This window comes from Astatotilapia calliptera, chromosome 23 (genome assembly GCF_964374335.1).
Source record: "Astatotilapia calliptera chromosome 23, fAstCal68.1, whole genome shotgun sequence".
NCBI classification, from domain to species: Eukaryota; Metazoa; Chordata; class Actinopteri; order Cichliformes; family Cichlidae; genus Astatotilapia; species Astatotilapia calliptera.
The window spans coordinates 10,373,033-10,394,216 of NC_137443.1; the positions used below are offsets into that span (position 1 = coordinate 10,373,033).

At 46.8% G+C, this 21,184-nt stretch overlaps 1 protein-coding gene across 1 annotated transcript; it reads right to left on the reverse strand.

Moving 5' to 3' along the window:
- Positions 1-184: 184 nt before the first annotated feature.
- On the reverse strand, positions 185-20,641 carry slc9a7 (solute carrier family 9 member 7). The gene is made up of 16 exons (XM_080297137.1): positions 20,185-20,641; positions 17,252-17,454; positions 17,101-17,178; positions 16,247-16,323; positions 16,057-16,169; positions 15,865-15,970; positions 15,602-15,738; positions 14,847-14,957; positions 13,833-13,921; positions 12,912-13,025; positions 12,224-12,335; positions 11,993-12,146; positions 6,085-6,148; positions 5,522-5,604; positions 4,680-4,785; positions 185-1,881 (listed from the first exon to the last, which is right to left on the reverse strand). The coding sequence occupies exons 1-16, from the start codon at positions 20,414-20,416 to the stop codon at positions 1,618-1,620; spliced, it is 2,043 nt and encodes a 680-aa protein (XP_080153263.1). The 5' UTR covers positions 20,417-20,641; the 3' UTR covers positions 185-1,617.
- Positions 20,642-21,184: the final 543 nt, after the last annotated feature.

A 21,184-nucleotide genomic window follows, 5' to 3' on the forward strand; every position in this document is an offset into this window, starting at 1 on the left:
CATCACATATCAGATAGTGTTTACACCTTTTTCATTTCCCTGACCGAATTTTTATTTTGAATGCCTGAAAATATCTGCGTGTTCAAAAATACACCAATCTCCTGCCTCCCAATCTGCTGACACACACACAGCAACAAACACGGAGTGCGAGTGGATTTGTAAACACCACAAAATGCGGCAGCACTGGGTGAGAACTTAAGATTTTATTGACATGCTGACATGCAGACCACAGTGGATGCAGACGGGCTGCAGAGCTGCTACTAAACACAACAGTTGCATACATTGACAGTTAGGCTACGCATCACATTTCTCACGTACTCCTGCACGGGAAGGTCAGAGACGGTCTTGCTTGCTTCCCACGTCCTCGCAGAGAGTGCGCCGAACATGCCAACTGCCTTTAGGACTCGTGCAGAGCAGCACGCTCACAGTTTAGTGCGCTACCTTTCACATGACAGAGGGAACATGGCTCCCCCATGAGCTCACCTACACAGTCTCACACCAGCGTCAGTGACCCTCCCTGCAGAGCTCGGCTTACAGAAGCACACTCGTTTCCTGCTGTGCATCTGAAAGCCTCGTGCTAAGCTGGGAGCCGTGCTTTTCACACCTGCTCCTGCGCATGCACACACCAGCGCAGCAACAACAGCGGGGCCATCTGATTCTCTGCTCAGACACACACATACACAAACACACAGAGTGAACTTTATAGAAATTATGCACAGCAGCACGTTTCTAAAACAAAAGTGTGATGTCACTCCTGACAATGAGTCCAGAGGGAAAAATAATAAGTGAACCGTGTGTTTCGAGTGAGTATGGAGGCTACATAGCAGACGCACACACGCCTGTTTACCTGCACACACAGCTGACGCAGGTGTGTGCTGCTCGCCGGGGTCACGTTTGAGCCTGCAGAGGGTCGCTCTGTGAGATCTGCTTCTAAAATCATCTCTGTGCACAAGCCTGAGTGACCGAGCTCCGCCCGCTCTCTTCGGCTGACTGCCGAGGATGAGTCAGCTTTGCCAAACGTGCATGGGGAAAGAGAGGGAGGAGAACATAGAGGAGGGAGCTCTGCAGCATTAAGGAGCAGTTACGATGGGAGGTGCCCGCTCTTTGCAGTCAGTAAAGCCTCTCAACACCTCCTGCTCACTGGGGATCCATCCAGAGGTCACCGAGAGCCTGCTGGATGTTGGGAGAATCATCCATCTTTGCATGCGTATCATCAGTGAAAGCATTTCTCAGCTGCGGCGCTGCTTCTGATCCTCGTCCAAAAGTTGAAGCTCCGCAGTCCGACTGCACACTGCATGTCTGTTTTGAAAAATCAGCATTTCCTTTGGAGACATAATGAAATACAAAGTTCTTTAACTGCGTATTCGTCCAGAGCAGACACCCGGACACTGTGTGGAGCAAGGAGGAAGAGGAGTATTCAGACATAGGCGAGTGCAGCGATGCCCGTCTACATGACAGGGTCACATGACAGAATGAGTCAGAGAGACTTTGTCCAGCTGAGGTGTTGTGATCCCAAAGGAAGTTCAGAGTCACTCTGCAGGACCGCCCTCCTGGATGTGGAGAAAGCTGAGGATGAGGTGGTTGGGGGGTGGGTGCGGGTGGCGGGGACGGGTGGGGTCAGATATGGTCCTCGATGGGGAAGACGAGGCGCGTCCCTCGGCTCAGCAGCTCCTGCTCGCGGGAGTCCAGCTCACGCTCCAGCGCCTCCTCTGATGTGCTGCCGCTCCTTTTCCCATTCGCGCTCCAGCCCGACCCCCCGGCAGCGTCCGCTCCACTGCCAGACGCCCCGTTGGCGGTGATGGCGGTGTCCCCGAAAGTGAAGGTCAAGTCTGCGTCGCCACGGATCAGGTCAGAGTCCGGGTCTCTCAGCTGCTCATGGTTCTGAAAACAAAGCCAAAGCAGAACATGAAGGGGAAGAATGGGACCACACGAGAACAGATGTGGGACGCATGTGGCAAAAACGCGCATGACCACACGAGCACGCTGACATGAGTGCAAGGGCTCACAGAGGACACAGTGGATCTACACGGGGGAGGGGCAGATTTAGGCTGGATTAACCTCCAACTGTCGCCCTGCTTCTCTGAGCTGCCTCTAATCGGAGAGAAATCACACATCTGCCCCTGCTTCTCAGACTTTCCAGGCCGGAGAACTGAAACTACACGTATGTTTTTATTTGAGTGAATTTTGTTGGTAATTCGTCTTTGTGACAGTTTTCAGGTACTTCAGTGATATGAATTTTCAAAGGTCTGAGACGCACACAGAGTCGTGAAAACAGGATTTCTCTGTGAAACATCAATGAGCTCAGTGATATCGCTGAAACATTTGGGTCAGCTTCCTGTGAGCATCTAAAGCTCCAAATCACACGCTGCACGGCGCTCGAGTCCGGGTCTGAACTGATTGGCGGATCAATATTTGGCCAGGGGTCCCCCAGGGAGGACGGGATGAGTTAACTCGGGGGGTCAGTGCGGGGATTACTCTCACAGAGGGATCCAAGAGAATTACATAACACTTTCTCTGCAGCAGCAATCATGGCGAACCGAGCAAAGCTTTATCTTTTTAGTTGTGAAACTAAGCCACCGCACTTCCTGTTGACTTCCTCTGTGAACACGAGCAATATGTGAACTACGTATTTGTGAGCCACTTTTGAAATGAAAGTGTTCGTCAGGAGGGTTAGGGTTAGCGGCGCATTGATGCTTTCACTGCATTTAGCTCCTTTACAGACTGTGAGACATCTGCTGTTCTGAATTACATTTTGAGCAATCGCATTTCACGTGTTTCGTTCCCCTCTGTGTTTTATAAAATTTATAAGCGGAGGAGAAAGCAGACGGGGAGCTTTATTTAATCTCCTGTGCCCACACAGAATCCTGGATGGGCCTGATTACATGAGCCTGGCAGCCAGCCGCTCGCTGGCAAACAGCAGCAACAAACTGGGAGGGGAAGCGTTTCTGTGAGCAGACTCGGGATAGGAGGCACATTCAGATAAATAAATGAAACGAGAAACAGTCAAATTACAGTTCAGATCTCTGAATGCGAGCCAGCTCTGAGGGCTGAACTCCTCTTTGAGCAGGAATCTCTCAGAAAATGAAAAGAGGAGTTTGCCAGAGTCCATCCAAGTGTGACCGCGCCTTCAATGGTTGCTTGTGTGGCTGAAATATCTTTCATTACAGTGCTCATCATTGAGGCGGAGCTGAAAAGGCCCTTTGTGCTCGCTGAATGCCAAAAGGCTTTTCCACCGTCCAGTTACTCTGCCGCTGAAGGCCTCGGCTCTTTGTGTGCTGGCTGGCAGGCTCTGAGAGCTTCAGTATTCACAGGAAGCCTTCTTGAGGAGCCGGCTCCCCACTGAGCACAAAGAACGAGAGAAAATGACTCCTAACCACTCACTGTGTCCCAGAACGGCTCGGAAATCACTTCCTGTGGAAAAACATCTCCTAAAGAAGTTTTTCTGCGCTGAAACGAACACACACAACACCACAATCAGCTGATTTTTCTGTAATATCATGCTGTAAATATTTACAAAGTTACAGGTCCTGAAAGGTCCTGGAAGAACAAAATAGTGGGTTTTTGAACAAGTCTAGATGATTTTTCCAGCATTTCAACTTCATGAATCCAGCAGAGATCTGTTATCTTCAGGGCTAAAAACACTGAATCAGTTTAATAAATAAATGTAGTCCAGAAATATTCACAGTGTAAGTTACTGTGTAGTGAATATAACAGTGTGAGCTGGGGGGTATATATGTCTGCTGATCGTTTTGCGGTTTGTTTTTGGGAAATGTGCTGACTCAACCAAAAAAAAGGCAGACACTCAAACTGTAAATAAAAAGAAGCGACAGAGATGCTAGAATGGTCCGTGAACAGATGAAAATAATGGTGGCATCGTCATGTACTTTATTATTATTATTTATTTATAATTATTTATTTGTAGAATTCTTTTAATACACTTAACAAATTAAGGGAGTGCTTTTTAATCAGAGTGCAGCATCAAGTCAGTTAAATTCCTGGATATATCAGAGGGGGGTGCAATAGAGGGGCAACAACCCCAAACCAGGAATGGTTTTCAATTCCCCCTCCCCGTCTTTTATGACTGTTTTTCACTAGTCTTGCATTTGGCTAGGGTCAGTGTAACTGCTCGTAGCATGAGGTAACACCTGGACCCTACACAGGCTGCAGAGGTCATTCAACTCCTCCAGCGTGGCACATTAATACGTGCCACTGCCAGCAGGTTTGCAGCGTCTCCCAGCACAGTCTCAAGAACATGGAGGAGAGCTGGACAGGGCCGTAGAAGGCCTTAACCCATCAATAGACCAGTATCTGCTCCTCTGTACACGGAGGAAGAGGGCGAGCACTGGAATAGCTACAAAAAGACCTCCAGCTGGTCACACCACGTCTCTGATGAACCAATCAAACACAAGCTTCATGGGGGTGGCATATGTCAGTCAGGTTCACGGTGCCTTCTAGTGCACTCACTGCACGGCACCGTGGACCTGACGGACATTTGCCATAGAACGCCAGAACTGGCATGCCCACCACTGAACTTGAGCTTGATCTTGGTTATGAAATCAAGTTTTCCTTCAGTTTTTTATGTTAGAAGGCTCTCTGCATCACCCTCAGAGGTGTTCTACACTTCATACAGACTCACTGCTCACTGAGTTTGCTGTCTTAGTGTGCACGTGGACACTCACCTCGTACGCCCGGGGGGTGGTCAGACAGCTCGCCAGCGGCCCGCAGTAGCTGGGTAGGGTGGAGGTGAGAGGCGGGCCACTGTGGGTCAGAATGGGCTTCAGGTAACTGAAGGTTTATTAAGGACAAGCAGCTGACTGAGTCTTAAACACTTTAAATGGTAATGATCCACCCACCTGTCAATCCATCCATCCACCTATTCATCCATCCACCCATTCATCCAACCATTCTGCTTATCAATACTTCTGTCCATATGTTGGAGAAAACTAGGATGTATCAGTGGTTATGGCGACTTTAGCTCATCAATGATATTTATGCTAGTCCACACTGTGAGGCACCTTTACTACACTTAAAGGAGATCTTAAAACTGAAGTAATGGGGCTTTTAACCCTAACAGCGAGTGTTAAGCTCTAACACCTGTGTCAGCTGTGATGACCCTGACTCCAATAAAAAAATGTATAAACCTGATAGTTTAAGGTTAGGGTAATCTCCAGTGACTAACAGGTTTAAACCAGTTGAACATAAAACTTTTAGGTTTTTGTCACTTTTGTCACACTCTGGGAAAAGGCCGCTGTGGACGCTGCAGGGAGGGGCAGGCTGCCCATTTGTCTCATAGACAAAGCCACTGCGGGGGTTAACTGGAAAACACAGTCAGTCACCGGGGAAACCGTCGCTCAGCAGAGGGGAGAAGCAGGGAGGGACCAAGTGCACGAGGAGCTAAACACCTTTACTGCAGCCTGTTAGCAAGCAGGGGAACATATTTTATGGGCTTGTTAACCGAGGCGATTCTTTGGACACAGGACAGAACCATCCTGGATGAGACCACAGAGCTCTGAAAGGATACTTGTGATCGAACGTGTACCACAGTCTGAAGAGCCATGCGCTCTCCTGCTTGGTTTTACTTTGTCCTTCAGCCTGAGGCCCGTCCTGGACAAACACACACAGATAACACAGCTTTATACTCACGGGAAGAACAGCCTATCAAGATAAAATGCTTCACCTTTTAATTCACTCAGCCAGGCTGAATGAGCGGGCTTTTTAAAAAAAAAATACAAACAGAATGTGAGTTAAATATCATGAATAATCATACTTATTGGTAATCTCTGCAGAGACAGACTCAGACTCCATGACAACTGACACATGTAAAAATATTTTCTCACATCAGTGAACCAGCAAAAATATTACATTTTTATTAATCAATCAATTTTTAAAAAAAAATCTGTGTATACTTGGTGATGTTTCTGGTTCCAAAGGTCTGAGGTTTTACGTCATAGTCACTTATATATGAAAATAATTATTCGTAGTTCATTGTGAGGCGTGAATAAACTCATGGGTTTGGAAGGAAAACTCTCACTGATAACCAATAACTCTAATAACTGCACAGAAGCATGTGTGAGTGGTGCTCACCCCCTGCAGGACCTGGAAGCTGTCTGCAGACGGCTGCAGGTCTTGGTCTGGATCAACATCGACTCTGAAACAGAAAAGGACAAAAAGATAGTTAACAATCATCACAATGCTGTTTTTCTGTGCGGTTAATAAATGACTAAATTTCTCAAACTGGGTGCTGCGTAATTATCTGTCTATATCCATCCATCCTTTTGCTGCATATCCAGCTTGGTTCAATGGTAACTTTATTGTCCCCAATGGGAAATTGATTTGTAGTATGTCCATACAATCACAACACATACCCACAAAAATAAGCCCAGCGGTAACGACCTAAATTTTATCTTCAAAAAAAGTGCAGTGTGCAATGGCAACAACCCTTATGGTTTAGTGTTAATAACCATGATAATAGCGCTAGGTACAAAAGACAATTTATGTCTGTTTGTCTTTACTGCAGGCACTTTATACCAACGACCTGATGGAAGCAGTTGAAAATCATTAAAGAGAGGGTGATCTGAACACAACATGACAGAGGTTGCCTTCCTCAACACCTGCCTGTTATAGAAGTCCACAAGCTGGACCTGAGATCTCTCTGAAATCCGACCAGCCACTTTAACCAGGTTACTAAGTCCGGCCTTTTTATTCAAAGACATATTACCATACCAAGCAGTGATACAGAAGGTTAAAACAGATTCAATAAAACTTTTAGAAAAAAAGAGTCATCATTTCAGATGAAACATTAAACCTCTCCCAGCTGAGAGACGTCCTCTCTGCAGTAGGCGCTGGGTTGGCCCAGGTCCTCCTGTTCAAACACCTGAAATCACCTGAGCAGCGGCTCCATTCGCCCCATGAACATTTTAGGATGTTATTTGTGTTGTTACTGTAACGATATTCCCTTTTTAAACATCTCTCCCATCTTTCATATGACGATAAATTAGCTCTGAGGGTTAAAAATGTTTGTGTGGGATGGAAAAACACTAACGCTCATATCACTGAGTGAAACAGCGCCCTTTTAATGTAGTGGACTACAGTACTACACTCTCACTCGGAACCAATAAGCTTCCCCTGAAGAAAATAAATAAAAAGGCTGACCGGCCAATCAAAGGACGGTAATGTGTTCTTGACCTCAGGTTTTTGATCTGTTTTGCAGTGTAACAGGTGCTTTATAGCTCACGCTGCTTTTTATCACATCACTGATGGTCCACAGATTCCTCTGGGTTTTAGTTCACAATTCCACGACACAGTGACATCACTGGGTAGGTCCTTCAGTGACAGGCTGCTTTCCTGCTGCGCTCAGACTATATTGTGTGTAATATTCCATAAAACACTGTGAAATCACACAGGACCTCTGGTAAATACGCATTTACAAGCTACCTCTAATATTTAACTTTTTATTAAAATGAATTAATACTTCTTTTTCTGTTTAGCTGTTATTCATAGCGCCTGTGATCAGAAGTGAAAGCAGGCCGGTCTCTGGGGGATAATTCTATTTCTCTTCCCTGTAGTTGACGAAAAACAGAAGTGAAGAGCGCGAGAAAGAGTCTCCTTTGACGTAACCACACTTACACAATGCCACTCACTGTCCCAGCATCTGCAGACTCCGCCTACTTCCTGCATTGCTGTGATCATTACTGTCATACCTGTAAGGAGCGAGTTTCATATTCACAAATTATCTCTGCTGGGGTGCTCACAGACTGCACTGACCTTTGAACTCATCACATCATTACTGCGGGAACGCAGACAGTCACGCCCCCAACTCTGGGACAAACATCCATTAGACAATCATGAAACTACAGATCCACATCTGCTCTGATCTCAGGGCGAGCGCTGTCACCTCGCAGCAGCACGGTCATCCGTGATGTCAGCCTGCACCCGACACAACTCGGCCTTCACACCCACACAGGCAGATTCAGGGCATTCACAGCGCACGCTGCACTCAGCTACATACACATTAATGTGTAAATCTGATCCCTGAAAATAATCATCATTATCGTTTCAGTGTGGTCTCCATACCATACAGAAGCTTCAGCTGCGATCACAGGGAACATTTCTGCTTTGCCAGCATTTTATTTTAATTGTGACTAAGCAAGCCACTCGCAGCTCTCAGAGGATTATTACAGGCTAGCCTGCCAACTGGTGCTACAGAGAAGTGAAAGCTCCAACTTCCGACTCCGAAAGTTCTTCTTCCAGATGCTGACGTTTCTTCCAGCAGCTGCTTTCACACGCCAGTCAGCGTGTTTTTGATGGTTTCTATTTTGACTTCCACTTCCTCTTCTTTCAGCATCAGTTTCAACATGTTTCGGCATTTTGGTTTGGTTTGGAGCCTGAAGCTCCAGCACAGAGCACGTTTAAATAAGCTGTCTCTGTGTCACTTGTTCACTCACAGAGCACGTTTGGATGCAGTCACACTTTAATAATAATAATAATAATAATAATGGATTGGATTTATATAGCGCTTTTCAAGGCACCCAAAGCGCTTTACAATGCCACTATTCATGGTAAATGGTAAATGGCCTGTATTTCTAGTCCCTAAGGACCCCAAAGCGCTTTACACAACCTGTCATCCACCCATTCACACACTGGTGATGGCAAGCTACAATGTAGCCACAGCCACCCTGGGGCGCACTGACAGAGGCGAGGCTGCCAGACACTGGCGCCACCGGGCCCTCTGACCACCACCAGTAGGCAACGGGTGAAGTGTCTTGCCCAAGGACACAACGACCGAGACTGTCCAAGCCGGGGCTCGAACCGGCAACCTTCCGATTACAAGGCGAACTCCCAACTCTTGAGCCACGATCGCCCCTTATTCATTCACTCTCGCATTCATACACTGGTGGAGGCAAGCTACAGTTGTAGCCACAGCTGCCCTGGGGCAGACTGACAGAAGCGAGGCTGCCATATCGCGCCATCGGCCCCTCTGGCCAACACCAGTAGGCGGTAGGGTGAAGTGTCTTGCCCGAGGACACAACGACCAGGACAGAGAGCTCGGGGATCGAACCGGCGACCTTCCGGGTACAGATACACTTCCCAACCCCCTGAGCCACGGTCACCCCAAAAACCTTTATTTAAACAGGAAACTGGAAACTCCCAGCCTGAGAGACAACGGTGTTAACCGTTGAGACTGAGCTTTATTACAACATTTCTGTGTCTCAGTTTTAAATGTTTTGCTCAGTTTGTTGTAAAGTATTTCTGGGCTTTTATATTATTCCTCATATTTCTAATGTTGGCGTCTCTCGTCTGCGTGCTAGTGCCTTTGTCTTTGTTCCCTGCCTGCTATGGATTGACTTCCTGCCTCCTGATTCGCTGCTTGTTTCCACCTGTGTCTGAATTTTACAAACCCAGCTGAAGCGGAACTGTAAGACATCACTGCCTATGGAGCTGACAGCTGGCACATCTGGAAAGGCTCCATCAGTGCTCAAAGGTACAAACAGGTGTTAGAGCAACATCTGCTCCATACAAATGCTTTTTTCAGGAAGGCTGCTGTGTTTGACCGGGATGATGCTAAACTGTAGACTGCATCCATTCCAGCAGTACGGCTTCAGAGGAGAAGAGTCCAGCCGCTGGACAGGCCCACCTGCTCTGCAGAGCTTTGACCAGCCAAGACCATCTGGAGCATCATGAAAGCAACAACAGCAGCCAGGACTGCTTAATCCTACATCAGACCAGAACAGCTGCTGCCCTATGTTTTACTCAAAGACTGACTTCATAAACCTGAAAATACAAGCTAAGCCTGAAGTTTCCTCCTAAAGCTAACAGTCTGTGATGTAAAGGCCTCACATCCGCTCCTTGTGCTCCTGTTTTTCTCTCTGATCCTCAGCTTGTGTTCGCCCAATAACATCTAATTTCGTATTGAAAACTCCACCTCTCTCCACCTGACAACTTTACCTTGACTTTCAGCATCAAACACAGAGCAGCAGCTTCATGACTTTAAATGCTCATTCTCCTAAAAGCTGAAACCAGCACCCTGACTGTCCCACTGTGGTCACAGATTAGTCATGCCGCTCGGTGATAGGCTGCCTGCTTCCAGACCGTCAGGACCAACACTGCATCAGGTCTCACCGTGCCACTGTTAATGATCTGCACAGAGGGAGGAACACCGTCTGAGGCTTGTTTTTAACCCCACCACCAAGAGGCAAAACATAAATTTACACACACATCACTGCAGAGAAGGATGCTGAGAGCACAGAGCAGCACGGCCGGTTACTGTCACCATAGCAACGAGTTCACAGGGTGAAAGGGGCAGAATCTGGCAGTGCTCTAAACCTCCAACATAATACTTCCTGCTCCGCCCTAAGACACAGCACACATATTAAATACACACACACACAGTTGTGTTTTCATATCTTTGTGGGGCCATCTAACTGATATTATGCTTTCCATAGCTGCTTACCCTAACCCCACCCATCACAATAAACGCCTAACCCTAAACCTAACCATAATCTAACTGTAACCCAGTCACTAAAACCACATTTTGAGTCTCAAAAATGCCTTCAAAATGTCCCCATAAGGGCTGTTGCTCCCCACAAGTATAGTGGCATTCCAACTTTTGGGCCTCATAAAGCTACCTAAACTTTGGTACACACAAATACACACACACAGCACACATGTTACAGTTTTTCTTGATTGCTTTGACCTGCCTAAAGAAACTGGGATCCACTCAGTTTTCAAAATTATTATAATTAAGAAAAACTGTAAACACACACACGCATCCTGAAGCTGAGCTTCTTCAGAGGAGCAGCAGGAGGTGGAGGGAAAGCAGCAGAGTAGCTCTGGCTCCATCTCCTGGACGCTGCGGTGTCTACTGTGCAGCCCTCTTAAGACCTCTGACAAACAGTCAGTACTTCAACGTGAATATTAATACCTTGATGAATAATTTTTCTTGATGCATGCTCAATCATCCAGGTAAGGAAATCCCAGGTCGATTCTGTTCATCTGGATGTTTTCAGTGTGAGAAACGTTTCATCATCAACCAGGTGACTTCTTCAGGCCTGCATGACTCTATTGTTCATTCAGTGGCCTAGTTTCTCCCACTAAAAACGTCCAGATTAATAATTTCCTCTTTTACACCCACATTCACATGTTTACAAACCACATTAAGGATGTAGTCATAGGATGCAGAAGCGGTATAATAATACAATTTAGGTATAATAATAGAAAACTTATCTAACTAACAACTAATTACAACTTGCATTAAAAACACAATTTAAAAAGTGTGAATAGAGTCAAATTTGCAACAATTTAATTACGGAGGTCTCAGTAATGTACATCAGTGCCATGATGTTCACCACTGCATACAAAGACTTGGAAACATCATGGTTCCTTAAACTTGGAAAACCTGATTAAATGTGCAGATATTCTACCTGTGTATAAAATTCACACACAGTCCTAGATTTTAGTTCTCGTCTCTGAAATTTTGCAGATTTATCTTAGAAATAAAATAAACAAAAATACAGAATGAAACACACTGCTAAACAACAAAACTTAGGCATATAGAAAAGAGACACACTTCATCCTCTCTCACACACACACAGTTACAGAGTGTTACAATGGGCTGAGCCACAGTAATCCTATAAAGTGTCTGCAGTGCAGGGAGGAGAAACCAAACAGCCACTCCACAAACACATGGCACAACACAACACTCAGCTGCACATCTGCACTGCAAAGGTCAAAGGCCACTCGCCGAAGACATCAATGTTTTTGGACAGAGGACACAGACCACTGTAAATGGTCATCATTGACCAAAAGTGGTGGCCTATGACACCGACTGTCACAGTCCACTCTGAGATTCTTCCCAGGTGTTTCAACCACCACTCACACCTTGCTTCAGGTGACCTCAGCAGGTCAGGTCATGCCTTTTCTTTTCTTCGAATATTTAAAAATTTCTGTTATTATTCACAGGCGTGAAGGCAGTGCAGCACTTTGATTTTCTAACCTGATATGCAGCCAGGACAGCATGGGTGTGGTTCCACCTCCAAACACCCACACGGTGAAGAAGACGATGAGCAGCGTAGTGGTGAACATCATCTGACGGGCGTACGTAGCTGTGTCGCGTATGGCCAAGGCGAACGCCATCGCCCCACGCAAACCTGCAGAAAGAGATCCTGACACCACCCAGCCCGACACGATGAGCTAGAACTACAGAGACAGGAAGCGCTCCTCATACCTGCAAACATCATCATGTGCTGGAAGTTTCCTTTGATCTTGTGCCTTCGACCGAGGTTGAGAAGAAAGGAGAGCGGGTAGATATTCAGAGCTCTTCCGATGAAAATGGCAATCTGACGGCCCGGGTTAAGAAGTTTTAATGCTGGAAAGAAAGGATGTTTGTGGTATATGTGAGGTCACACACAAAAATATCAAAAGGGACAAATCAGACTAGAGCGTACTGAGCTCCATCTACTGCCCTGCCTGGTTTCTTAGTGTTTCACGTACATGTTTCAGATGATCAAATAAACTTTAATACTAGACAAAGATCTGAGATCTGTTCAGTGTCACTGCCACACCCAGGCCTGATCACTGTCAAAGCTGCTGAATCACAAAATAGAAGTTGTCTGACAAAGTGAAGCAGGCTAAAAGATGTAAAGAAACAGCTGAGAAACAAAGTCACTGACCTCTATCAGTCTGGAAAGGATTACAGAGGCAGGTAGGTTTACATAACCCTTTTTCCCTTGAAAATTGAAATCATCTTTTAAAAACTGCCCCAGTTGTCTTTGTCTAATATTAACATTAGTTGGATGATCTGAAACACACAAGCGTGACCAATATGTGAAAAAAGAGGAAATGAGGGTGCAGCAGGTAGCTTTCTCAGCGCTGCAGGTACTACTCTGACAATGAGAGAAGCTCAGAAAGGATACGAAGGCTCCAATGATGAAGACGGGGCTGAAAATGTGATTCTGGAAGGTGAATAGAGCCAAGCCCATGTAGGAGAAGATGAAGTTCTCAGCCAGGAAATGAAGAACCTCAAAAAGCTGCAGTTTAAAAATATTCATCATCATTTAGAATCATAAAATATGTGAATGTGGTTACACAGTAAACAGGATGAGCCCCATCATGCCTTTAGGTTAGCAGAACAGATAATGTTGCATTTAATGATGAATTGCTATAATGATCCACTCTTTGCAGTAACTGGAGACCAACTGAGAAATGTTTAGTTAATCTCAGTTCAGCTGCTTATCTGAAGAAACTTCTAATATTACATTTGTAGTGTTAGTGAGACGATTTAACAGTTTATCACTTCTGTGTATGAATTTTATCTTGTTGCCCACTTCAGGGTTATTACTGGTGTGATAAAACTTTATTTAAGTAAAATAACAATAAAAACGGAACTATACTGTCCTCTATCCAAACTAAGTGTGAGAAAATAAAAATATAAAGGACGTGATTCCAGCTTTAGTCAGCTGACGCAGACAAACACAGAATAAAAACTGTGTTCAAGTTTAAAGGTTAAAAACAGAAATGTATATTGAACCAGGCCTCCTGGGAGGGATCCAGGGGCGTGTGCGCCGTTTGTTCCCTAAAATGACTCTGTCTGAGAGGCAGTAAACTTCCTGCTGCTCCGTGACACCGCCCCTTTTTCAATGGCAGTGCCATGTACAGATCCAAACTGTGTTCCTGCTAATCTCATCCTGTCCCTCAGACCAACCCCCCCCACATGGAACTGAGCAGTCAGGGGGGGAAATTAAGGTCACAGCCGGCTCATCGGGCAGGCACCATCTGGCCCAGGTGCCAGATGGCTGGGGGGGCATGCGCGGGGGTGGGGTCACATGTTCACATACCTGCTTGGTGCGCTTTGTGGACTCTTCAGAGAGGTTGTTGTAGGTGTAGTGAGCCTGCGTGATGCCACAAAACAGCACGGCCACAACGCCTGCAGGACAACGTACACACACACATACACACACACACAGCCAGCTGAAATACACAATGCCAAATTTCAGCCATCCATCCTCTTCCTCTTATCCCAGAGGGGGGAGGGGGGACACCTGGCCTAGCCTGAGACAGACAAACACTCACACCTGTGGGCAATTTAGAATCACCAGTTAAAACCCCACTGACGGCATGTTTGGACTGTGGCAGGAAGTTGGCATAACCGGAGAGAACATGCAGACAGAAAGGCCCCGCCCACATAGTAGTGGCTGTGGAGTCCAAGCTAGAACGTTCTTGCTGTGAGGCAACAGTGCTAACCACTGCACCACTGTCCTCCCACCTCAGCCATCAGATTATTTTGAATATCTGAATCCATTCTGACTCCTGACCACATCTGTGTGTGTGTGTGTGTGTGTGGGGGGGCGTAACACAAAATCTGTGAGGATGCTTTAAGCAGGTGTGTAATCTTTCTGAGGTGCAGTGAACGTAAAGCATGGATAAAGCAGAAATTCTCACTCACACCTGTGCAGGTTGTGTCCCCCACAGCCATCGCAGACAGTCAATGGATGACAGCTGAATATCTATTGTGTTGATGCAGATTTCTTTTTTTCTTGGATGGAAATAAATGGAGCAGTTTTGATTTTTGTAAAATGTTCTTCTACATTTTCAGGTGACGTTTCCTAGCTTGTTAGCAGTGGATGGTGCTGTTTGGATCTGATTTGACAGTGTGCCTGTAACACATCCTTACAGCTGACTGTTTCCTGTATAAGCGCTCTATGAATAACCTTTTATGATGTATTCTGATGATAAGCGTGGGGCGGAACGGAACAGTGTAAATCTGTGAACAGGACGAAGTGCTGCATGTGAAGCGAGTCGCCCGGTGATGGTCAAATGGCAAGGCTGATGTTTGTGACAGGTCAGCTCACCTGTGAAGCCGCAAGCCTCGGCGAGGAGGAAGGTGCTCCAGGACATGAGGAAGAAGAGGGCCGTCTCCAGCAGCGGGAAGCAGTGCAGCTTGGTGAACTTGGTGACGTAAGGTTCCGGTCAAAGAGCGTAAACACAGGACTGAGACACCAGTTGGCAAATGTGAACGTAGCCCCACCCCCGCAGTCAGATGATCTGTCCTGTATAGTAAGCTTACAATATTTACTGAAGACACGTACGTCTTTACCTCTACGTCAAAGGTTCTCAGCATCCACCTTTAAAACCCACCCACTCATCCTCACAACCTGCTTCAGGACCTCTCTCTCAGGACCTAAATTTGTGTGATCAGTGTTATTATACATTACAATTATTACAATACAATTACAATACAGATTATTATACAGATGTTTGTCCACCTCACAACCACGACCTCCACTCAGGGAGCTAAAATCTGACTATTAGAAAATAATCTGACCCAGAAAAATCACAGCTGGAAAAAGGACTGTTCAATTGCTCTCACCTGAGCTCACATCTGTTCCAACTGCTGATGTGAGGCCGAAAGTTTACACAGATATTAAACTGCTGATAGATCACAGCTGGATACAGGGACCAGGACTGGACGCTCACCTGGGTTCAGCTTTTAAAGGAGTTCACGTGTGTTTTTCAGGTTTATGTGAATATCTGCTGTACTTGGGCGGAGGGTGGGGGTGAGGGGGGTCGTGTGGTGGGCGCTGACTTCTCTGAAAGGATATGAGAGCGGTGACCACTCCCGTGGCCGCGCCCATCACGAAGGAGCCGCTGAAAATGCCAATGAAAACCCCCACAGACTTGAAAAAAGCCGAAGCATCAAACTGGTGCGTGTTGGCGCCGGCCGGCTGGTACGCCACGATGGACCTGAAACACAAAAACACGAGTCAAAGGTGACTTGTGATCTCCCAGCAGGGGGAGCCAGAGCACTGCCTGCAGCCCCCACAGGTGGTCACTAGAAACCACAGCTGGAAAAGCGAGGCATGAACTCACGAGGACAGCACAATGGCTACGGCGTCGTTCATGACGCTCTCGCCGAAAAGCAGCGCGTACAGATCCCCGTCAGCGTGCAGCTCGTTAAAGATGGCCAGCACCGTCACTGCGGAGACACAAAGAAAACACTGAAAACCTTGCTCGCGTTCACACTCATGCACGCCGTCCTCCTTCCCGTGCTCGTGGTCATGCCTGGGTCCGTGGCAGAGATGATGGCGCCAAAGAAAAGGCAGTCAGTGTAGTAAAACTTCCCCGTCAGCTGACCCACTGCCTGCATCAGCTTGACCACGCCGTACATCAGGTTCCTGCGGAGGGAACAGGTATGACACGTCAGTCACGCAGCAGCAAACCGAAGATGATGTCACACCTGGCTCTTACTCACCCAATGACGAAACAGGAGACGGCGGTGCCCAGGAAGGCGTAGGTGATGATGGAGCCCAGGTTCCTGAAGAAGTGTCTCTGGAAGAAGCAAGAAGAAGAAAGAGAAGAAGATATGTGGTTCTTCCTCACACTCACCCAGCCAGGCAGCCAATCAGAGGCCTCTGCGGCTGGCTGCCGCACGGAGCGCGCTCAGCTCTCTAAGTGCTGAGTCAGGTTTCTAAAGGACATGAGCCTGTACAGGTCGGCGCTCAGTTCTGTTTGCATCCAACCCTCCTTACTCACACATCAACCAAACAGCAACGCCAGACAAAAATGCTCTTCTTACTTCCTGTTTCCTGTTTCCTGCTGAATCAGCAGATCCAGCATGAAAAACAATTTCACAAGAAAAGCACAAAATGCTGCTCACATACTCTTCAGCTGCACAGCACACATAAGCAGCACCACAGTACAGATGAAGGCAGGTGTGTTTACCTGCAGGTTCTTCTGGGTTCATGAAAGATTTTTGGAAAAGTCGGTTAGGTGATCAGGAAAGATGGCCAGGTTCACTCCAATTTCATTGGCTGATATTTTTCATCAGACTTGCCTCCTAGCGACCCACCCTGGAGTGTTATTGGTCAGACTGGAGCACCTGAGCTGCTGGTGGATGTCTGTGTGGCTCCGCCTATTTATTCTGGCGTAACCTTGATATCGTTCATGAGTGCGTTATGTTATCAGGTTAGATGTGACCTTGCTGTGAAAGCATCACCTGCTATGCTTTAAATGTAAACATGGAGACAGGTGAAGCAGTCAGAGCATCGCCGTTCCTCTGCTCACACGCACAGCCCCACCCGTCCACACACAGCAGGTGACTCTTACCTTCTTCAGACTGTAGCCCGCATGGAAAATGATGGGAGGCAGCAAAATGTTGAAGAAGACCTCGGGGTCAAAGGTCACCTGGAAAAGACACAAAGTTTGAAGTTGCCAGGCGGATGTGAGCGATGCCAGCGTACTTCCTTGCCTTCCTCACCTTTCGCAGCATGTCGTTCTGCTCCACGTTGTGTATCTCGCGGGAGTTGATCTCTCCTTTCAGCGTGTACTCAAAGAACTTCCCGCTGACATTCAGCAGCAGTGTGCTGGTGGGTCCCTCCCTCAGCGAGCAGCTTGCTGGCGTCTTGTTGTGATAGCTGTTGGCTGGGATGCCATAACGCAGAATCACGCCAACCAGTAAACCTGAGAGAAACAAACAGAAATACCGAAAGGTTAGTGGGGACCTCGTGTCTCTGTTTCTGGTCTCAGTCACAGACTACTGGACCTGATTTTCCATCAGTCTGTTTTCATAGATACATGTCCAGGAAGCAAAGGGGCCACTTTAACCTCCTAGGACCTGGCGTCCACATATGCGGACATCACATTTTGGGTTATTTAGACCAAAATACTCAACTTTGCTCCACAAGAGCCTGATATCCACTTACAAGGACATTATATTGCTACTGTTCTATCAAAATTTTAAACGAATATCCTCATATGTTCCTATTTTTCTTCAAAACAAAATTAAGGTAAAAAAAAAAAAATCTGGTAATTCTTTGTTTTTACATTCATCGGGCCCCAATATGACCAAATATCAAAGAGAAATTAAAAATGCATGCCGGGGAAGAGTTTGGGTCTTAGGAGGTTGAAGAACACACACACACACACACACACACACACACACAAACAGACACACACACACACAAACACACACACACACATGCAGACACACAAACACACACATGTAGACACACACTGACACCCACACACACCTGCAGACACACACACAAATACATGCAGACACACACACAAAAACACACAGACGCACGCACACACACACACACACACAGTCACACACACAGACACACATACACACACATATAGAATTAAACCACTTGCTGTTTCACTTTTTCTGTTCCCGGATTTTCAGCAGGAAGTAAAATCAGGACAAACGTCTGAGGCTGCGTCTCATCGTCAACAACATGAAGCTGCAGCAGCATTTCTTACACTATCACAGGTTTAACCGGTGGACTCAACAACAACCCTTCAGTTTTATTTATACACTGCAGTGTAAAGTGATCTGGGATCGGCTCTGTTTTTCAGATTTATGTACTTATGTTGGAGTGCTGGAGGGTGGAGGAGTTCCCATAGATGCTCATGTTAAAGCACTCAGGGCTTCTTTAAGCTTCTGTCCAACCATAGGGGATCAGTACCAGCAGACTGGAACACCGACTGTCTCACTGGCTTCAGGGTGGAGGTTCTTTGCCTCGTGGTTCACTTGTTCCTACCACTGTTAATTTTTTAGATTGTGTTATGTGGTTTGTGTTTTGGGTGTATGTGTTATGTGTGTTATTTATGCAGGTGGCTACAAAGCAAACGCCCCTTGGAGATAATAAAGTTCATCTTGACCTTGATAAACTAGGTAGGTAACCCAAGTTTGTGTTTTAGGGGCGTGGCCTCTCTGACCATTGTTAGTGTTGAAAATGTTTGACTTTTTATGTTAATCATTAAATAAAGCTGTTTTATTCATTTTATTTATACACTATGCAAATGTGCTCATAAACGAGTTGGCGCTCCGTATTTTAAAGGCTGAGAGCTTCATTCCGCGTTATTGTCTGGATTTGAAATATTGCAGGTGCATGTTGAGTGCAGAGAGATATTTTGCAGCATGCTTACACACACTGATAATGGTTAGAATGAGTCTCTAGGTCAGAAATTCTGAACAAGATGTCCTTAACCAGACCTTAGAATGAGTAGAAGAATAATGGATAACATTACATAATCAAGGCTACTCAGGGTGTGTTTTTGTGTAAAAGTCTCTCTGACAGGTGGATGGCAACACAGTTAACTGTAGCTGTCTGCTCGGCTTCACCTCAGCTAACCAGAGTCCCTGAACTGCACCTCTGGACCATGTTAATTACATCTTCTGACCAATAACACATCTCCTGTGAGGTTACAGTAAATACAGCGTCAGTTCAGCCCACAATAACTTTAAATCGGGGGCCACCTGCTTCCTCCAGCACCCTTTAAATGGTCTGAGGTTCCTGTGTGAACTTGTTCGCCTAACCGGAAGTTAAACGTCACTCAATTAACTGCAGAGTATGGCTGACAGATATTAGTACATGAGGTGTGCATGTATAAGTAGTAATGAAACATGAAACGGTGTTAAAGAAGCAAACGTCAGCTGTGAGCGCAGTGCCTGTTTCCTGTTTTTGACCCTGTGCAGCACAGACACCACACTTGGAAAATCACCAGAGCCATGTTTGCCTTGGAGCTTTAGGTCCAAACAAATCAAAGTCTGCCTTCTTCGGAGGACATGTGTGGTTAATGAGTGACACGCTGGACGGACGGCCTCCATCACTGGGACCGTGCAGATGTGTCACACCAGCAGGCCTTCTGACTAATCACTGCAGGTGATCAGAGACATTCGCACATTATCTGATGATCTTTGTTCATGTCATCATTCTCCATGTTTGCTGAGGCAGGGCAGCCTCAGCAGAAGAACCAGGCTGGGCTGAGGCTCCGAATCAGCCCACAAACAGACACACGCACGCACACGCACACACACACAGTATTCTACCGCCAGCAAGGTTATAACAGGGTTGTTATAAGTGGTGTGTGTGTGTGTGTGTGTGTGTGTGTGTGTGTGTGTGTGTGTGTGTGTGTGTGTGTGTGTGTCTGTGATGAGTGTGATGTGACTGCCGGCTGGTGTCACTTGGACTCTTGAAGCAGCTGCTCGGCTGATCTCTGCTCAGTCAGAGAGGTGCGCGCACAGGAGCGCGCTGACACCGAACCGGCAGCTCGATGTGAAACGCGCACGCGCGTCGGCGGCTCTGCACTGTCTTAAAAATAACGGCCGCGTCTCACGTCTCACGCAAAGAGTGCGGTGTCGGCGTGCGCGAGCGTGCCGTTAAGCGTAAAGGCGAGGCTCACCGTAGATCATCGCCAGCCCGGTCTCGTGCAGGAAGCGGACCCGCCGGTGCTTGAAGAGCCAGATGGTGAGGATGGTGAGGGTGAGCAGCAGGATGAAGGTCAGCATGTTAAAGCTGTCCTGCCGGTGGCTCTCCTCCGCCTCCTTCTCCGTGGCCAGCTCCTCCATCGCGAAGTCCTCCGCGCGCATGCCCTGTGCCCAAGCACAGCTCAGGAGGATCCATGCGGCCATCATCTCTGCGCCATCAGCTGAGCCTCTGACGAGCGCGGCGAGCACCGAGGAGGTCTCTCAGCCACGCGCCTGAGTCACTGCGCCTGCGCTGTGACGACCGCGCAGCTGAAAGCGGGCTGAGGCAGAGGAGGAAGCTGCTCACATGATGTGTCTGCAGTGGAAGCAGCTGCACCACCTACTCCACCCTCCAGTGTCCAGCGTGAAAATACAAGGATCGACTTTTTCTCCTCCTCTTTAATCCTACCCGCCACCAACACCGTTTATGAAACAGGTGTAAACACAATAAACATGATAAAACTGTATGCAGTCAAATATCACATTTCCACTGTTAGTTGAAATTTTCACTCCTTGACGTGAGCTTGGTTCTCACACTGCTCATCGAGGTCCACCTCCCCCCACCACCTCTACCCGCAGCCTCCATCAGTCCCTTCCTTACTACCAGTTAGATACATAGCTCGTTATGACTGTTTTCAGGTGAGAACTTCTGACTGGTATGGCGTTATTTTGTGCCTCTATTGTGAGCGCACATAAATAATTTTTGCAAGTGCAAATGTTACATTTTGAGGAAGAAATATTTTGAGTGAATAAAAGCTTAATTTGAGCGAACAAAATTTATTGCTGCATGCAAGAAATGTATTTCAGTGTTTGCTATTATCCATATACACAACAGCCCCTCTCACTCAGTTCACCTTTATAAATGTGCCACAAAACCAACCAATCACAGACTTTGATGCAAAAATTGTGATTGGCTCCAATCAGCTAGCTAGCTAC

What these genes read in the sequence shown, in the direction of transcription:
- slc9a7 (XM_080297137.1), bottom strand. Translation starts at nt 20,416, where the DNA reads ATGATGGCCGCATGGATCCTCCTGAGCTGTGCTTGGGCACAGGGCATG. An exon ending in AGAACGACATGCTGCGAAAG is followed by an intron (nt 17,179 to 17,251) that starts GTGAGGAAGGCA and finishes TGTCTTTTCCAG; the next exon opens with GTGACCTTTGACCCCGAGGT. An exon ending in CTGTCCTGGCTGCATATCAG is followed by an intron (nt 6,149 to 11,992) that starts GTTAGAAAATCA and finishes TTTCTGTTTCAG; the next exon opens with AGTCGATGTTGATCCAGACC.